This window comes from Tarenaya hassleriana, unplaced genomic scaffold, assembly GCF_000463585.1.
Source record: "Tarenaya hassleriana unplaced genomic scaffold, ASM46358v1 Cleome4, whole genome shotgun sequence".
Classification (NCBI taxonomy): Eukaryota; Viridiplantae; Streptophyta; class Magnoliopsida; order Brassicales; family Cleomaceae; genus Tarenaya; species Tarenaya hassleriana.
The window spans coordinates 6,327,009-6,343,744 of NW_010966881.1; the positions used below are offsets into that span (position 1 = coordinate 6,327,009).

At 38.4% G+C, this 16,736-nt stretch overlaps 4 protein-coding genes across 12 annotated transcripts; 3 read left to right on the forward strand and 1 right to left on the reverse strand.

The window, feature by feature from the left end:
* Positions 1 to 729: 729 nt before the first annotated feature.
* LOC104824429 (glycerol-3-phosphate dehydrogenase [NAD(+)] GPDHC1, cytosolic) lies at positions 730 to 3,765 on the forward strand. 8 transcript variants are annotated; one of them, XM_010556507.2, is made up of 7 exons: positions 885 to 976; positions 1,082 to 1,127; positions 1,382 to 2,295; positions 2,483 to 2,704; positions 2,798 to 3,045; positions 3,156 to 3,295; positions 3,427 to 3,765. In XM_010556507.2, exons 3-7 carry the CDS (start codon positions 1,641 to 1,643, stop codon positions 3,548 to 3,550), a joined length of 1,389 nt encoding a protein of 462 aa, XP_010554809.1. In that variant the 5' UTR covers positions 885 to 976; positions 1,082 to 1,127; positions 1,382 to 1,640; the 3' UTR covers positions 3,551 to 3,765. The 8 variants fall into 8 exon arrangements, with proteins under 8 accessions (XP_010554811.1, XP_010554813.1, XP_010554812.1 ...); XM_010556508.2 differs by having other exon boundaries at positions 1,385 to 2,295; XM_010556509.2 differs by lacking the exons at positions 885 to 976; positions 1,082 to 1,127 and adding an exon at positions 730 to 858.
* Positions 3,766 to 3,848: 83 nt separating this feature from the next.
* LOC104824431 (transcription initiation factor IIB-2-like) lies at positions 3,849 to 6,658 on the reverse strand. The gene is made up of 7 exons (XM_010556512.2): positions 5,896 to 6,658; positions 5,428 to 5,452; positions 5,124 to 5,253; positions 4,898 to 5,028; positions 4,722 to 4,810; positions 4,351 to 4,427; positions 3,849 to 4,265 (listed from the first exon to the last, which is right to left on the reverse strand). The coding sequence occupies exons 1-7, from the start codon at positions 6,246 to 6,248 to the stop codon at positions 4,132 to 4,134; spliced, it is 939 nt and encodes a 312-aa protein (XP_010554814.1). The 5' UTR covers positions 6,249 to 6,658; the 3' UTR covers positions 3,849 to 4,131.
* A 735-nt stretch (positions 6,659 to 7,393) lies between these two features.
* Positions 7,394 to 9,825, forward strand: LOC104824432. Its single transcript, XM_010556515.2, has 3 exons — positions 7,394 to 8,001; positions 8,129 to 8,206; positions 8,405 to 9,825. The coding sequence occupies exons 1-3, from the start codon at positions 7,806 to 7,808 to the stop codon at positions 9,676 to 9,678; spliced, it is 1,548 nt and encodes a 515-aa protein (XP_010554817.1). The 5' UTR covers positions 7,394 to 7,805; the 3' UTR covers positions 9,679 to 9,825.
* Positions 9,826 to 11,463: 1,638 nt separating this feature from the next.
* On the forward strand, positions 11,464 to 13,885 carry LOC104824433 (agamous-like MADS-box protein AGL18). Of its 2 annotated transcripts, none has more exons than XM_010556516.1 (8): positions 11,464 to 11,974; positions 12,474 to 12,594; positions 12,683 to 12,738; positions 12,811 to 12,910; positions 13,022 to 13,063; positions 13,164 to 13,205; positions 13,313 to 13,485; positions 13,560 to 13,885. In XM_010556516.1, exons 1-8 carry the CDS (start codon positions 11,793 to 11,795, stop codon positions 13,642 to 13,644), a joined length of 801 nt encoding a protein of 266 aa, XP_010554818.1. In that variant the 5' UTR covers positions 11,464 to 11,792; the 3' UTR covers positions 13,645 to 13,885. The 2 variants fall into 2 exon arrangements, with proteins under 2 accessions (XP_010554818.1, XP_010554819.1); XM_010556517.1 differs by having other exon boundaries at positions 12,686 to 12,738.
* Positions 13,886 to 16,736: the final 2,851 nt, after the last annotated feature.

The window sequence follows — 16,736 nt, forward strand, 5'->3', positions numbered from 1 at the left end:
ATATAACCTTTGAGCCCGAAAACGGCAGAGGGAAAGAGGATTGTGGTTTTAGGTTAATTTTCGCTCCGGCATGGCCGCATGGAATAGTACTTTTCGTATCTCCAAAATTGCCCATGTAATTTTTAATTTTTAATTTGTGCCCCAAACTTATTGATTCGTTCAAATGGATTATAGTGCCACTAATCAATATTCTCATTAAGCAAAGACCATGAACTGCACATATCCCGTGGAATCGCAATCGCAATTAATTGGGGTTAAAGAGTTGTTAGAAACATATCCTTTACGAGAGTTTTCTAGTTTCGCTCAACAACCTTGTCGGTCCAACTGTCCACAATGGTGATCAATGCCAAAGCATGGCCGCATATTATAATTATAATAATGATGATAATAATAATAACAATAATATTGTTGTTATTGTTTTATATCCAATTTGAGAATTTGATTTTGAAAAAATGTGGTGTTTTTGTAAAGGGATCAGTCTCTAATGGGTTTTCTCATATTTACATAAAATAAAACAAGCACATTTGCATTTTGATGTGCGAAATACAACACAATAGTAAATACTAGTAATATACTGCAAACAGATTGAAATCTAAATTAATTTAAAAAACAAATAAAGAACCTAATTAAAAATTAAAATTAAAATAAACAGAATTAATTGGAATCAACAATAACCCTCCTAAAGTAAATGTGTAATTCATCGACGTTTATGGAGACTCTTTAGGGGTTTCTGTGCAAATGTGAATGTGACTGGAGGCTGAAAGCTCAAGCTAACCAGAAAATGGAGGCGTAGAGTGATGATTGACGGTGAAGAAGAAGATAGCGGAGATCAGATCACCATTAATGGCAGTCGACGAAGTTAGGCTCTTCCCCCCAATGCCCACAAATCTATTAATTGAAAAATTTTCCCAAAAATTTATGCTTTTCCCCAACTGTACCCATCAATGCTTGTGCCCATCTCTCTCTCTCTGGTGTGGTACGTTTCATTATCACCCCCCCAACGTTTCATCGCTAAGCTCAGCATTTTCACGTTTCTCTTCGGCATGCAAGTTTTATGATTTCGAAGTTTTCCACCCTCCAGATTTCTGATTCGGAGGCTTTTGCTTTGTTGTTGCCGACACGAAAAGGTCTCTTCTTGACTTGTCTTTTGTCTTCCAACTCTTTGTTCGGTCCTTCCTATGGGGTAGATGAACAAACTTAGACGGAGCTAACAAAGCTGCCCACCTTCGATCTCTTATTTTATTTTAATATTCTTTCTTCTGTGGAATTTCTTCTGCATTTCGTGTGATGATGACAGGCAGTAGCGCTATTTAACAGGGTTTCTTCTGGTATTTATTTACTGTAATCTGGTTTTTGATTTGCCTTTGTTGCATGGATGAAGCAGCTGAGCTAGGCCTGAAAAAGCCCCCTGTTTGGTTGGTGAGAAAATCGGGTTAGCGAACCAAGAAAATCTTAATTCTTTTTGAGCAAGGTGTGATTTGGGAGTGCCTCAAGTTGGTATTTTTCATATCAGAATCGATTGCGTATATATCTCTTTCTGGGTTGGATCCATTGAAGAAATCAGAGAAACCCACCTGGAAAATCATTTGTAAACACTGTCTATTGCCGTGGATTGTTTGATTTCTTGGTGTGGGGAAAAAATGGTGGGAAGCATTGAGGCCAAGAACATGCCTTCAAACGGGTCTGTTCACCATAATGGCATCAGTCTGGAGGAGAAACTGGACACTCTCCGCCATCTTCTGGGGAAATCCGACAATGATCCACTGAGAATTGTAAGCGTTGGTGCCGGAGCTTGGGGAAGTGTTTTTGCGGCACTTCTCCAAGAAAGCTATGGAAACTTCAGGGAGAAGTTCCAGATCAGGATATGGAGGAGACCCGGCCGAGCCGTGGACAGAGCCACTGCCGAACACTTGTTCGAAGTGATCAATTCACGGGAACACGTGCTGAGGAGACTGATAAGACGATGTGCTTATCTGAAATATGTCGAGGCAAGGCTAGGGGACAGGACGCTGTATGCAGACGAGATTCTGAAAGACGGGTTTTGTCTGAACATGATAGATACTCCGCTCTGCCCCTTAAAGGTTGTGACGAATTTGCAAGAAGCGGTCTGGGATGCAGATATCGTCGTTAATGGATTGCCTTCTACGGAAACGCGTGAAGTGTTTGAAGAGATCAGCAAGTATTGGCAGGAGAGAATAACAGTTCCCATCATCATTTCTCTGTCAAAGGGCATTGAAGCTGCTCTTGAACCGGTTCCACATATCATAACCCCGACAAAGATGATCCACCAAGCAAGTAAGTGTTTATTCTTTTTTGCATTTCTGATTCGGTTTTTGATTCGCAAGCTGTTTCCTTTTGCTGAACATTTGTCTGCTAAAGTCACTCAGATCTTGGAACTCTCTTACAGTAGATATTGGTTGCCAAAATGGTAAACTTATTTCTGAATCTGGTATCTGTTGTCTGTTGATAAAATCTGTGATAGCCGGGGTACCTATCGAGAACATACTGTATCTGGGTGGACCGAATATTGCAGCAGAGATATACAACAAGGAATACGCGAATGCTAGAATATGCGGGGCTGAGAAATGGAGGAAACCCTTATCGAAATTTCTACGACAGCCCCATTTCATCGTGTGGGACAACAGCGATCTTGTGACCCATGAAGTGATGGGAGGTCTCAAGAATGTCTACGCCATTGGAGCGGGTAAAAATGACGTTGTTTTCCTCGATGAAAAAAAATGTATCTTTGAAAAGATACCAGAAATCCAAAGTTGTGATATTTTCCGTTCGTTTTCAGGAATGGTAGCGGCGCTCACCAACGAGAGTGCTACGAGCAAGTCAGTGTATTTCGCCCATTGTACATCCGAGATGATATTTATAACTCATTTGCTAGCGGAAGAACCCGAGAAACTGGCGGGACCTCTACTAGCCGACACTTACGTGACCCTACTAAAGGGGCGTAATGCATGGTACGGCCAAATGCTGGCCAAAGGTGAGATAAGCAGAGACATGGGCGATAGCATCAGCGGCAAGGGAATGATTCAGGTACTTTTTCCCTTACAAAAAACAGAATACCCATTGGAAAAAGGATGAAACTTTTGGAATCTGGGTTTGAGTTCGAGATTTTTCTCCCGTGGAAATGTGCTGTATAATAGGGTGTTTCGGCGGTGGGAGCATTTTATCAGCTGCTTAGCCAGTCGAGCCTAAGCATCATGCACCCGGAGGAGAAGAAACCCGTGGCCCCGGTTGAATCTTGCCCGATCTTGAAGACCCTTTACAAGATTCTCATCACAAGGTACCACCTGATCTTTGAAAGTTTCCGACTTTCCTGCAGAATTTGACACAAAAAATGCTGAAAGTTCCGATTTTTTTTTCCTTTCATAGGCATTGAATCTTTTTACCATCTTTTTCCCATGGTTTCCACAGGGAACAAACAACAAAGGCGATCCTGCAAGCGTTAAGGGACGAAACACTGAACGATCCAAGAGACAGGATCGAGTTTGGGCAGAGCCATAAGTTCTACAGGCCTTCACTTCTAGACCAACCTTAATGAATCATCACTTGGTTATTGCGTTTACACTCTAGAGGGAAAAAAAAGCTTCTTTTTTTTTTTTACAGAAAATGGCTCTATGTCATGTATGTGTCTTGTAATAAGATTCTTGCTATCTTATTACTTAAGCATTTGAAACATGTTTTACCCCTTGCAGAAAACTATGTCGAGAGTTTTTTTTGTTTTTTTTAATAAAAAGCTTTCATGTTAGAATCTGTATTATCTGTCATCAAGTTCTGATTCTTCACTTCTTTTCTAGAATTGGTATGATAATTTGTTTTTATCTCGTATTATAATATAAAAATAAATGTTATGACTTTTGTTACATATTGCAATCTCTTACCATTACAGGTTCCAAGCGGAACAATTTCGCAACTCCTGCGTGAAAGATACATTTGCCGGAAAAAATAAAAATACAACTCCATGTGCAGTTTACAAGAATGTTTTGTGATTACAAAGAAAAAAAAGGGTGATGAAAGCCTCCATGAATCCGATCCTACCATTCTCAATAGTCACTACTGTTGCATGCGAAAAGAATAAGAAAAAACCTGCGAACAGAACTTCCAACTGCAATATTTTGCCTAAGGACTGGAAAGGCTTTTAAGATCCTCTTCCTTGGCGTACCAGCTCGGTATTATCTTGGGAAGATGCGGGTACAAGTCCTTGTACGAATTTCTTATCGTCCCTTCGGCCACTCCAGTAGCCAGTGAAATATCTGCCTCACCATTCCCATTTAGTCATATTTCATTGGTTCAAGCCATAGTCTTTGGTGGAAAAAACAAAAATAGCAGGCGACAAACCTTTGAGCGGCTTCTTGTCATCTGAAAGTTGAGTTATTATGTAAATAACTGCCGCCGCTATTGATATAGGGCTCCTCCTGCACAGAAAGTTGGATAAGGACACAGTCACACACACATTTATATATACATATAACGCATAACTTTGCTGCACATCTCGGGCTACACATCCACGTGATTCATGTCAATAAAATTTGGTTTTTTCTAGAAAATCTGCCCAATGATCTTTGCTCCCTATTGTCTTAGTCAAACATGTAAAAGAAACAGCCAATATATATAGGCACCAAGGAAACAGGTTAAGAAGAATATACAAATTTTCAAGGAATACAACATGTCAAAACACAATCAATAACAACAATCAAGCCACAATGTACCTTATATCAAACTCCTCGGATTTTTTAACAGCTTCCTGGGCAGCTTTAACTGCTTGGTTATTTGTACCAAGGTTGGAGCAAAACCGCCGCTGCAGAATGAATTCAACGTCAGAGTAAGCGCAAATCCGTAAGGTATCCCCCATTCCTAATAACTGCGAGTTTAAAGATGAACTCACCATAAAGTCTCCAGCATGTATAGTGCCCATTTCCACGGACTGACCAGTTTCCAGCCCCAAGGTTTTAACTATGTATTCTTTTGCTCGGCCAATTTCCTTCTTTGTGGCTCCATTGGCAACAGAGCAAATTTCTATGTAAAGGGTTCAGGCAAAGAATTCACTAATGGCAAAGCTAAATCCAAACGGAATTAGATTCTCAAGAGAAAAAAAAATCTTTGAGCTGTACCCTTAACAGTCCGGGGCTTGTCCTCTTGACGACAGGCAATATAGAGGCAAGCAGCCAAAAGCGCGTCCTGGTTTCTTCCTCTGCTTGACTTTTGATCCTCCACCCTCTTAAATATCTCATTAGCCCGGTCCTTCAGATCAAGAACAACCAAGAGTGGTAAATGGCATAATCAGATAAGGCATACTGAATCTGTCACAAAGATGAACAGCAACAAGAACATGTCCCAGTAACATATACGCAAACCCTTTGGCACCCACTATACTGTCAACCTCAGAAGATGATTGGGTTAGACGAAAAAGCTTACCTTGATGGTTGCAACAAGGCCCAACCTGAAACCAAACGATTAACCAAAGTTAGGAATGTACTATACTTTTCAATGGATGTGAAAATGGCATCACTTCCACTATATTTGATAATCTCCACTGATAATCATTTACTAACAGATTGAATATCTCATGAGAATGCGCAATTTGCCTCATTATCAACATTGCATGATCAATCAAAGCAAGGTGCGAACAAGTTCATCTGAAAGTTACACCAAAGGCCCCTCTGTGTGAGTATTAAAACGAACCAGAGAAACCTAGAGAAATTCTATTAGTTCTCACACAGATCATGTGATATATCATCATCCAGCTCTCAACATTTCTATTGCCCCTTGTAAATTTCACCGGCGCGTATATAGAGAAAAAGAGCATTATCTAGTGTCAGCCCCGAAATCCAAACCCAGATCATGAAAATCAAATCTCGATACAATAGCGGATCCAAACGCTACCTATCCGACATGGTGGCGATGGTTTTGAAAGCGATGATCAAACCGCGGTCCGGATTCGAACCCCGGTTCTGCCACCGACCGAGCGAAGACGTCAAGAAATCGCCGGAGGAACCTTTGGGCTTGGCGATGACGGTGGAGAGACCGCTATCGGCGAGAAGAGGGTTGGTAGGTCCACCGACACGGACTGGATCGTTGTCTGCCGACTCGTTGGCGAAGGTACGCCACTCAGAGGTCTCGTCAATGGAGTGTGATTCCAGAACCAGACCACACTCAGAGCAAACGGTGTCACCCGCCGAGTGGTCGAACACTACCTCCGTAGACTTCTTGCAGTCCGAGCAGTAAGCGTCCGACATGATCGAAACCCTAATATTACTAATTTCAAGAAATTCAACCCCAGATTTACACCACCTGATCCCTCCGATGCCTTCAGCGATCGTCTTCTCCAACGAAGATGGGTGGGAGAGAGAGTCGAAACGGAAATTAACACGACAAAAATGTGGGGAGAGAATCACGAGGATGCTTCCCTTTTTATAGACAAGGAGGCGAGGGAAGGAATGAGTTGTAATACGGTGCACCTGAAAGAAACGATCTGGATCGTACCTTGATGTGGGGTCACTTTATATTTGATCGGACGGTCTAGAATCCTTTCCAGGAATTAACGTCTGTTTTTGTTTTTTTTTTATTTCCTTTTGGTTGACTTGTTAGGAAAGTCATGCGGGTTCCATTCCATGTGTTGGTTTAGTTGGACGATTAGGGAGTGTTTGGATACACGGATAAACTTGTACGAGGATATCATTTTTCAGTTAATCCACGTTCGGTTTTAAAATTGGGCTTTAAGCTCACTAGATTCGGCCCAATATTATTATTCTAAATTAGATCAACCTATGTGATGAATAAATATTACAATTTCAGCATTAAAAATTTGTAACGACTAGTGATACGAATCAAACTTATATTAAAAAACATCGGAATTCAAATATTTTTTTTAATTTTAGAATATCAGTACATCAATAACTATAAATTGAAAAAAAAAACAAGACGAAATACAAAATAATTGAAAATTTTGAAATAAAATAAACGAGTGGTTTTCTAAAGCCAGCCTAACTTGTAAATGTGGTATAGGGTCACATGCAGTATAGGCGACTCATCACATGCAATGCTAGCAGTGCCCACTTCTTCGTATTTCATTATAACATAAAGTATATTATATGCTGGAATATGGGGTCTAACTATATAGTTAATCCAATATGAAATTATATTTTATATGTGAAACTAAATATCATGTCCTTTGAGAGTTTAAATCCTACCAAAATAGTTTCAATATTTTAGAATCTAAAAAACATAAATACAAAGAAAATAAACGTATATTTTTAAAATGTCTGATTCTTCATTCTCACACAAAGGATTACTTGCGTTTTCTTCTTAAAATACGAAACTTTGTCCACAATTAATATGGAAAAGAATAAGATAATAGAGTGGAAAAGAAACCGAGTTAGGCGAAAAACGAAAGCGATGCAAAGGTTCGAGTCTCCTTTTTTGACGGTCTCTCTCTCTTCTTCTTCTTCGTTGTTTCGCTGCAAGCTACCCTGGAGAAGAGGAACGCGTTGATTTTTTTTTTATTTTTAAAAACATCCCTTTATACTTCTTCATATCTCTCTCTCTCTCTCGATGTAAGAGAAGCAGCAGAACCCAGAACAAAGAAACCATTTTTGAACCTCTCTCTGTTCCTGGAGAAGTCTTCCCCTGTTTTTTTTTTTAATATTTCTTTATTTTTCCGGGTGAATCTCCTTTTGGGCTTATCTGAAAAGTCATCTGGACAGCTAAAGTCGACCAGAACCATCACAAAGGTCGAAGCTTTGGTCGTGGGTTTTGCTTTTGTGTATGTGTGTGTGTGTGTGTATTTCATTAGGATGGTGCAGTATCAGAGATTAATCATCCACCATGCGAAGAAAGCGGAAAGGTTTAGACTTGCCGGAGAAAAAGGCGGTGGGTTCTTAAAGAGCGCGAACCAGAAGATTCTCGCTCTTCTCTTTCTCGCTCTCCTCTCTTGTTGCCTCGTCATGGCTCCTCACATCTTCAGCCTCTCCTCAACTTTCTCTCTCCTAGGTCTCTCTCTCCCTCTCCTCTATTACGCTCTGTTTTTGCTCCTGGGTTTTTTTCGTCGTGTTCTTTAATTTCTCATTGGGATTTTGATTTTTTGTCTGTTCTCTAATTTATGGGTTTTCTCCCTCAGATCCGCTTGGCAGAGAAAGCGGAGGACTTGGCCCTTATGAACACTTCATTGCACCTCTGTGTTCTGGAATCTCCAATGGTCAGTATTCTCTTTACTTTCGGATTCTAAAATATATCCGAATTCGATGTTTCAGACAAAATCTTGTCCAGTTATGTTTGTCCCTACAAGAAAATCCACAACTGTTTATTTCTCTCTCGTGTGCACGAAGGCAGAAACTGTTCTGCTTCATGATGTATTGTAAATTAACGACAAGTCCCTCTTTGACTCTGACTGCAGGAACCATTTGCTGTGACAGAACCAATTCCAGGTCTGATATCTGTATCATGAAGGGTGATGTAAGAACACACTCTGCTTCTTCTTCGGTCTTCCTCTTCACCTCGGCGAAAACGGATCGAAAACCTCTGCTCAAACCCGAAAAGATCAAACCTTACACCCGAAAATGGGAGACGAGTGTTATGGACACCGTTCAGGAACTCAATCTCATCAGCCAGGACGAAAAAGCTTCAGGCTTTAGACATGTCTGTGATGTGTACCATGATCTTCCTGCTGTGTTCTTCTCCACAGGCGGATACACAGGGAACGTTTATCACGAATTCAACGATGGGATCATCCCGTTGTTTATCACTTCACAGCATTTCGAGAAAAAGGTTGTGTTTGTGATTGTGGAGTATCACGATTGGTGGATGATGAAGTATGGGGATATTGTATCGCAGCTCTCGGATTACCCTCCGGTGGATTTCGGCCGAGATCTAAGGACACACTGTTTCAAGGAAGCCATTGTCGGATTGAGAATTCACGACGAGCTGACCGTAAATTCTTCTTTGATGCCCGGGAGTAAAACCATTGTTGATTTCAGAGACTTGTTGGACAGGTCCTACTGGCCACGCATCCATGGCTTAATTCAGGACGATGAAGAGCACAAAGCAGCAGACAGAAGAGCAAGTGAGTCACTTTCCTTTTCCCCTGTGTCTGATTCTCTCGAGATCGACAAGAAAGTACAAGAACACGGGTTGAAAAAGCCGAAACTGGTGATTCTGTCGAGAAACGGATCGAGGGCAATACTCAACGAGAATATCCTTGTGGAACTAGCGGAGGAGCTCGGGTTCATGGTTGAGATCCTGAAGCCGGACAGAACGGCAGAACTGGCCAAGATCTACCGGTCCTTAAACTCGAGCGATGTGATGATTGGAGTACACGGAGCTGCAATGACGCATTTCCTGTTCTTGAAACCCGAAACCGTGTTCATCCAGATCATCCCGATTGGAACCGACTGGGCTGCCGAGACATACTACGGAGTACCAGCCAAGAAGCTTGGATTGAAGTACATCCCGTACAAGATTATGCCAAAGGAGAGCACTCTATACGACGAGTATGGCGGAAACGATCCGATAATCCGAGACCCGGAAAGCGTCAACAGAAGAGGGTGGCAATTCACGAAGAAGATCTATCTCGATCGCCAAAACGTGAAACTCGACCTGAGAAGATTCAGGAAACTTCTCTCTCGAGCATATGATCGATCCGTTCGTAGAATTACACCTCCGAGTTTCTGATTCAATCTTTGATTCTTTTAGGCTAATGAATCGCGGAAAGATACAGAGAAAACCTTGGCGTTTTGTAGAGATAATGTGTAGATTTTGTGTGTTGTGTCCATTTGAAAGCTTTTGATTTTGTAAAGAAGGAGGCTTTGTTCTTTCCCAGTTCAAATCTTTTGTCAAGCCGTGTTCGATCTCTGTTCATTTCGGTTAAGATTCGGTTTAAGAAAACCTGTCTTCTTCCGGTTTGTGGTCGAGATTTGGAATTAGTACGGTCTAGATTTGAATGCAATACAGACAATGGAGTATTACAATATAGAATGCACATTATTAATGCAAGTAAATGGAGTAATAATGTTCGAGAACCGGAGAAAACCACTTAAACCGGGTTTAGTTGGTGGCAAAGGTAATTTTCTGTAAGTGCTCGGCCCATTTCACATCATAATCTCATTCACTGCCTATGGGTAATAGGCCCATAGGCCCAAAATATATATGCATAATATAATTATTTTGGAAATTTTGAGATATAAAAAACTTATAAATTATAGAAAAAAATTGTAAGATAACTATTGATCTCCCAACTTGAAAATCATCACCATATGAATAATTTTATATAAATAAGATATTTGTCTCTATTGTAATTATTGATAAGCATAGTAATAAAAGAGAATTTAACATTTTGGTTGCATAAAATATAAGAGTAATTTTCGAGGTGCTTGACTTCGATTCGTTGAGAATTTACAAAAGCTAAAGAGGGAACTTGCCGTAAGTTGGTCATTTTTATTCCGTTTTTCCTCCTTTTTGTTTGTGTTTTTATTTTTGGGATGTAAAGATGAAAAATGTTTTTTTTGTCAAAAAAATGAAAAGTATATATTTTTGGGTTTAGGATAAGCATGGACCTATTTTTAAATTTTAATTTTACGGAAAATATATTTTATTTTCTTAGAATTTATCTTCGGTATTACAATTTTAAATATAAAAAGAGAGTCATGTAAGTGATGAAATATCTAATATTGGAAACAGGTATTTTAACTATAGAAATACAATGACCTAAGTTAATTTAAATCAATAATAAAAAATAGTATTTATAATAACAGTTTGTTATTATTTCTATACAAAAAAAATATATTTTTTAAGCCAAGATGAACTACCAAAGCAATAATAACTGTACTAATCGCACTTCAAAATTTATGAAAATTACCTAGTAGAAAAAGGTTTCCGGACACCACATTTATTTATTTATTTTTTGACAAAGTTTGGTATTTTCATTACTTTAAAACCGGACACCACATTTATTATTTACCATTTTTACTCTATTCACATGTCAATGATGCCATGATGGTACTTCATTTGCACTGCATATATATATATATATATATATATGTATGTATATATATGTGTGCGTGTGTGTGTGTGAATTTTGTTCATATATGAAAGATTCGATCAGAAATAATTCTTCCCCATTTAAGATTGCACTATTTACAGTAGAGAGGCAGCTTTTGCTTTTCATATCATCCTCTTCATTAGGTAAATTCAGATTTAGTTTTCTTTTCATATGATTAACTGTTAAAAAATAGTATTATATTTTTCCGTGTCGATTAAATTTATGTCTTTTAAGAGGTATTAATAAGATTTTTTTTTAAAAAAGAGTTTTTTAATCTTGGGATTATGGCCCTGGTTAACAACAGTAAATAGATGGGGTTACTGTACTTACAGCGGTAAAAAAAATTTTAAAAAGGAATTTGGAATCAAAAGGAGAAAAGAGCCAAACAAAGGGCTTGAACGAGTTTTTTTTTTCCGAAAGAAGAAAAGAGGGCACTCTCCCAAGGGACCAAGAACGGGGAGTTGCCGGATATAGCAATTCGATCTGTCTTCTCTTTTTATGAAATACCCTAATTTTGGTTGAATTTTCCGTCCTTAGCCTCCAATCGGAATCCGAATCGATTGCACGCATCCCGTTTATATATGGACACTTCCTTCTCTGTCTTTGCTTTTGCCTTCCCTCTCTCCTCTATGTGTGTATATATAGAAAAAAGAACCCATCGTCACCGAAAAGAAAACCGTATTCATATCATTTCTTTGTTGTTCTTTTTTTTATTTTCTTCTTTGTTGTTCTTGATCAGAAGAAGAAGATGGGGAGAGGGAAGACTGAGATCAAGAGGATAGACAACGTGAACAGCCGTCTAGTGAGGTTCTCCAAGAGGCGAAACGGGCTGATGAAGAAGGCGAGAGAGCTTTCCATTCTCTGCGATGCAGAGGTTGCGGTTATCGTCTTCTCCAGCACCGGCAAGGTTTACGATTTCTCCAGTAGCAGGTAACAGAACCAGAAACAAAGGAAAAGATTTGATCTTTTTTTATGGGTTTTGGTTAAAGTCGTGATCTTTGTGCTTAGCAATCGAAAACGAGTTACGGGTTCCGATGTTTCGTGGTTTTCTCCGTCGATTTCTCTTATGTAAATCAGTAGGGGTTATGGGTTAAACCCTAACCCAAAATCGCTTCTCCCGCAATTGGGAATTTTTGGAATCGGCCATTATGGTGAGAAACAGTTGCAGACTCTTCTGAAGTAATTCTTCAGTTTGATTCTTTTTTGGATGTAACTTTCAATGCCAAAGGGCTCAAAAGAATGAGGGAATTCGAGACGTTTGGGTTTCTAGGTTCCAGTATCTTGGTTCACACGTAAGGCCCAAGAACCAGAATTAGATTGAAGGATCATGTGAAAAACCAGAGAATCGCAGAGGAATTCGTACTTTTGCTTTGTTGGCCTTACTGGTTTGACTGATGTCGATGATTTAGTTACTCTTTTGGGTGCGAAGTATGCATCAAACTCTTTCCAGATATGGCTACAGCTCTGTATCTTCCGACCATTGGGAACAACCTCAACTCCTTCAGCATCAGCAACCGCACCCCAGTCTCTTCCAAGATATTGACGCATCGGTAACGTTTCTTCAATGATATCTTGTCTTTCCCTGTGTCTATTTCCACTGTTTAGACGTGTTCTGACACGCCTCCTCCGTTGTAACAGCAGGAAGATAGTGATTCTCTGAAGAGCGAGCTCGAGAGATTGCACCTCTCATATGAGTATGCCCCTTGAACATTTCAAGAATTTGAGGCTCTGTACTTTGGTTTTTTGATTCATGGGATATGTTTCAGGAGAATGAATGGGAGGGAACTGGATGGATTGAGCTTTCAGGAGCTGCTGTCTCTTGAGAACCAGTTGAATGAAGCCTTGTTGAATATCAAGGATCGGAAGGTGAAGGAAAAAACTAGTTCCTAGGTTCCGACCCGTTCAATATAACCAATGCAAATATCTCAAGGTTTAGCCGGTTCCGATACATTCTGACTGAAAGTTTGTCTGATTCAGACACAGGTTCTGCTCAATCAGATTGAAAGATCGCGGTTACAGGTAAAAAACAGAGTTCTTGAAGAAGTAAGTTATCTTCTTGGAAACCATTCTTGACAAGTAAATCTAAAGAACTCGTTTTCATTTGTTCTCACCTCTAAAGGAGAAAAAAGCCCTCGAAGAAAACGAGAGGCTACGCAAACAGGCAAGCTAATCGACCCCTTCGACTCGTTCTTATTCATAAAACTAAAGTCGAAGTCTAAACTGGATCGTCTTTTTTTTCTCTCTTCTGCAACAATCAATCCTCTTCAGTTGGAGATGTTCGAGGGAAGTTCAGAACCATTGGAGTTAACCGCAGTGAACACGGAATTACATATACTGGCTTCATTTCCTCTTCTGGGTAGGGGAATGGAAGGCAAGAGCTCTTCATTGGATGACGATAATGACAGCGACGATCACCATTCCGACACTACCTTGCAATTGGGGTAACCTCAAAACCCCGACTTTCCTCACACCCTTTTCATCTGAGGACTCAAACAAAGGTTTCGTTTTTTGATAGGTTGCCTTCGGAATATAATCGGAAGAAAAAGATCCCTAAGATCGAACCTGCCTGCGACTCCTCCGGTAGCCAAGTTTGCCTCTGAGGATTGATCTTTTTTCCCTCTCTCTCTCACTCTCTCTCTCTCCCTCTCTCTCTCTCTCTCTCTCTCTCTCTCTCTCTCTCTCTCTCTCTCTCTGTTGTTAGGATTTTCTGCGGCCTTCTTGTAATGGTTGCTGATTTTGCAAGCATGGGGAGATCTGTCTCTAGTTTTGGACAAAATCTCAATCCAAAAAAGAAAAAAGAGGAAGAATCAAATGTAGTATCCGTTTCACGCTTTTAGAACATTGCTCTGGTAATCGCTGTTCTCGATCACGCTTTTTTAAGATTGGGCTCATATTGGCCCATTACAAGTAAGCCCAGAACCTATTTATGTCGTCATGGTATATATATAAAAGAATCAATATGCAATTTATGTTAGTGTATGGGGTATAAAAGTATTTCCCAAAATAAACCACGTGGCGCAAAATCTGTAGCTTGCGACCGTGGTTAGGTGACCAGAATGGTACGTCATGGACCGGAGGCAAATGCTTCATGTTTGGAACCGTCCAAAACCCTAATTAATGCCGCTTTACAATTATTTATATAATCGTTTCAACCATAATATATATATACATAATACATCATATGATGGTTCTGCTAAATAATTTTATAATGAAAAGGCAGGGTTTACGTGCGAATTGATGGGTGCAGTGTGACCTCGCACCATCATAAAATACGAACATGCATGTACATACGCACATATATATATACACATTCAATTTGAGCATGTAAACGTATTTGTGTATGTAATGATATAATTATCAATCATGTTTTGGCCTTCCAATCATATCAGTACGCGTAAGCTTCCATTCGTTTGCTCTCACGCGCTTCCATTTTCATCATAGGTGTTATAAATGAAAGTATATGTGTATACAAGTTTTATACATATACATATACTTGTATGTATACGTGTGTGTATAGTGACAAGGAACCTCTCTCATTGAATTGAACATGTCAATCCCGAACTCATATGTCAATAATAAAATTTTTAGTTTGACTGCAAAAAATGTATATTTCAACATATTTTAATTTTTAAATGATCAATTGTACATTTAATCGATGAATATTAAGAGAAAATTATTTTTTGTCATAATAATAATAATAATTAATAAGATGTAATTTGCTTAAAGGCATGAACGTGGATCACATCAGTTAAAACTTTAAAATTTAATGCCCTTTAAATCTCTAGTCATAATTTCCAATTTACATTGTTAGACAAAAAAAAATGTTATGGTTTATAGTTTTATATTGATTGCGTGAGATGTATGTATATATATATTCGTCAATATGTGTGCGTATATATTTATTATATAACCTTTATACACCGAAAAAAAAAACGCACGCAATTAATCATAACTCACATCAGTATTAAAAGTAATAAAACATGTCATTATGACATTAATAAATATTATTAGAGCAAGTCTAGATATTGCCTATTAGAACCCCCCCTAGAGACCATTTGTTTGTTACTAATTACGTAATTATCTGAAAATTTAATCAACTAAATAACATTATCCTGGTTAATTTATTTTATTAGCTAGACCATTCGTTGTATAGTTGGGACAAACACAGCGAACGAGGAACATCTCTCAATCTCGACGACACCGTTTTACGTCAACGTCCTGTGTTCAACCACTTCAGTTACGTGGTGTCTTGTCGGATTCTGATCCAACGGTCAGAATTTAACAAATTTTTTAATAATATATATAATATATATATATATATATATATGGAGAAGAAAATGAAAGAAAAGGCCAAGCATATCTTAACGAGAGATATATAACAGATCATAAATTCGTAACGAAAGAATAGAAAATTCCAATCAAATAAAAGTTCATATTTGTGTCTGTTCGGTCCACGTGGGCCCATCGAATGGACGGCTGAGATTAGCGGAAGCATGAGATACCTTGATGGTGGATATATAAAAGCACCTAAGCATACGATATGTATATTTTAAGCCAAATCAAATAAGAGTAACGGAATTATATATATATATAAAATTTCATGTCACAATGAGACAATTTAAATCATTCATAATGAAGAAAAATGTGAAAATAAATGTCTATTGTTTGTATAAAATTAAATCCTTAATTATTTTAAAAAATTCTTCTAGAGAACCTATACCATTCAAATATATAGATAGATAGTCTTTATACGTACATGTATAAAACACATATATGTATATATATTAAGCACCATTCAAATTCGAATTCGAATATATCTAAACACTCTCGCGTACGATTAGTTCATAATCTTTTATAACTCATATGCAATAATTTTCTGACGGAATAATAAATAATATCGTGTCCGTATACTATATCCAACAGTCCAAAATCATGCATGATTTGTGGTTGTAGATATGAGCAGGCAATTACATATTAAATCGGATTATTCTTTTTTTCAAATTTGGAAAATGCGTCTTCAAAATTGTTGCCACGACTTTAAAAAAAAACTTGCTCGATTATAAATTTCATACATACACAGTAGCATGATTGATCTAATGACGCAAGTGTTATACGAATTATAGATGGAAAATGACATCATTGGCTTGTATATCATTAACTGGTCGGTCCAAGTAACGAGATTAATATCGCCTGTCTTTCCTCATTGCATCTAGAACACAAGTAAAATCAAGGTGGTCCAAAATATTACAATAAAAACAAATGATGCCCAAAGTGTCACAAGCATTAAGGGGCTACATATATATATCCTCACTTTACATACATACATACATACATACACACACACATACATACATACATACATACACACACACACACATACATACATACATACATACATACATACATACATACATACATACATACATACATACATACACGTGTGTATTAGTGTATACACACACATACACAAACACACGCATATATATATATATATGTAAATTGGGCACCATTTCCAAACACTCATCATCACCTGTGTCGGCCGCTTTCTTCGTCTCCCTCACATTAGCCTCTACCCACCAGAAAAACCTTTCCTTTTCTCTGCAAATAAGATCCCTACGTACATACATACGCATATACATACACACACAGAGAATATATATATATATATATATATATATATATATATATATAT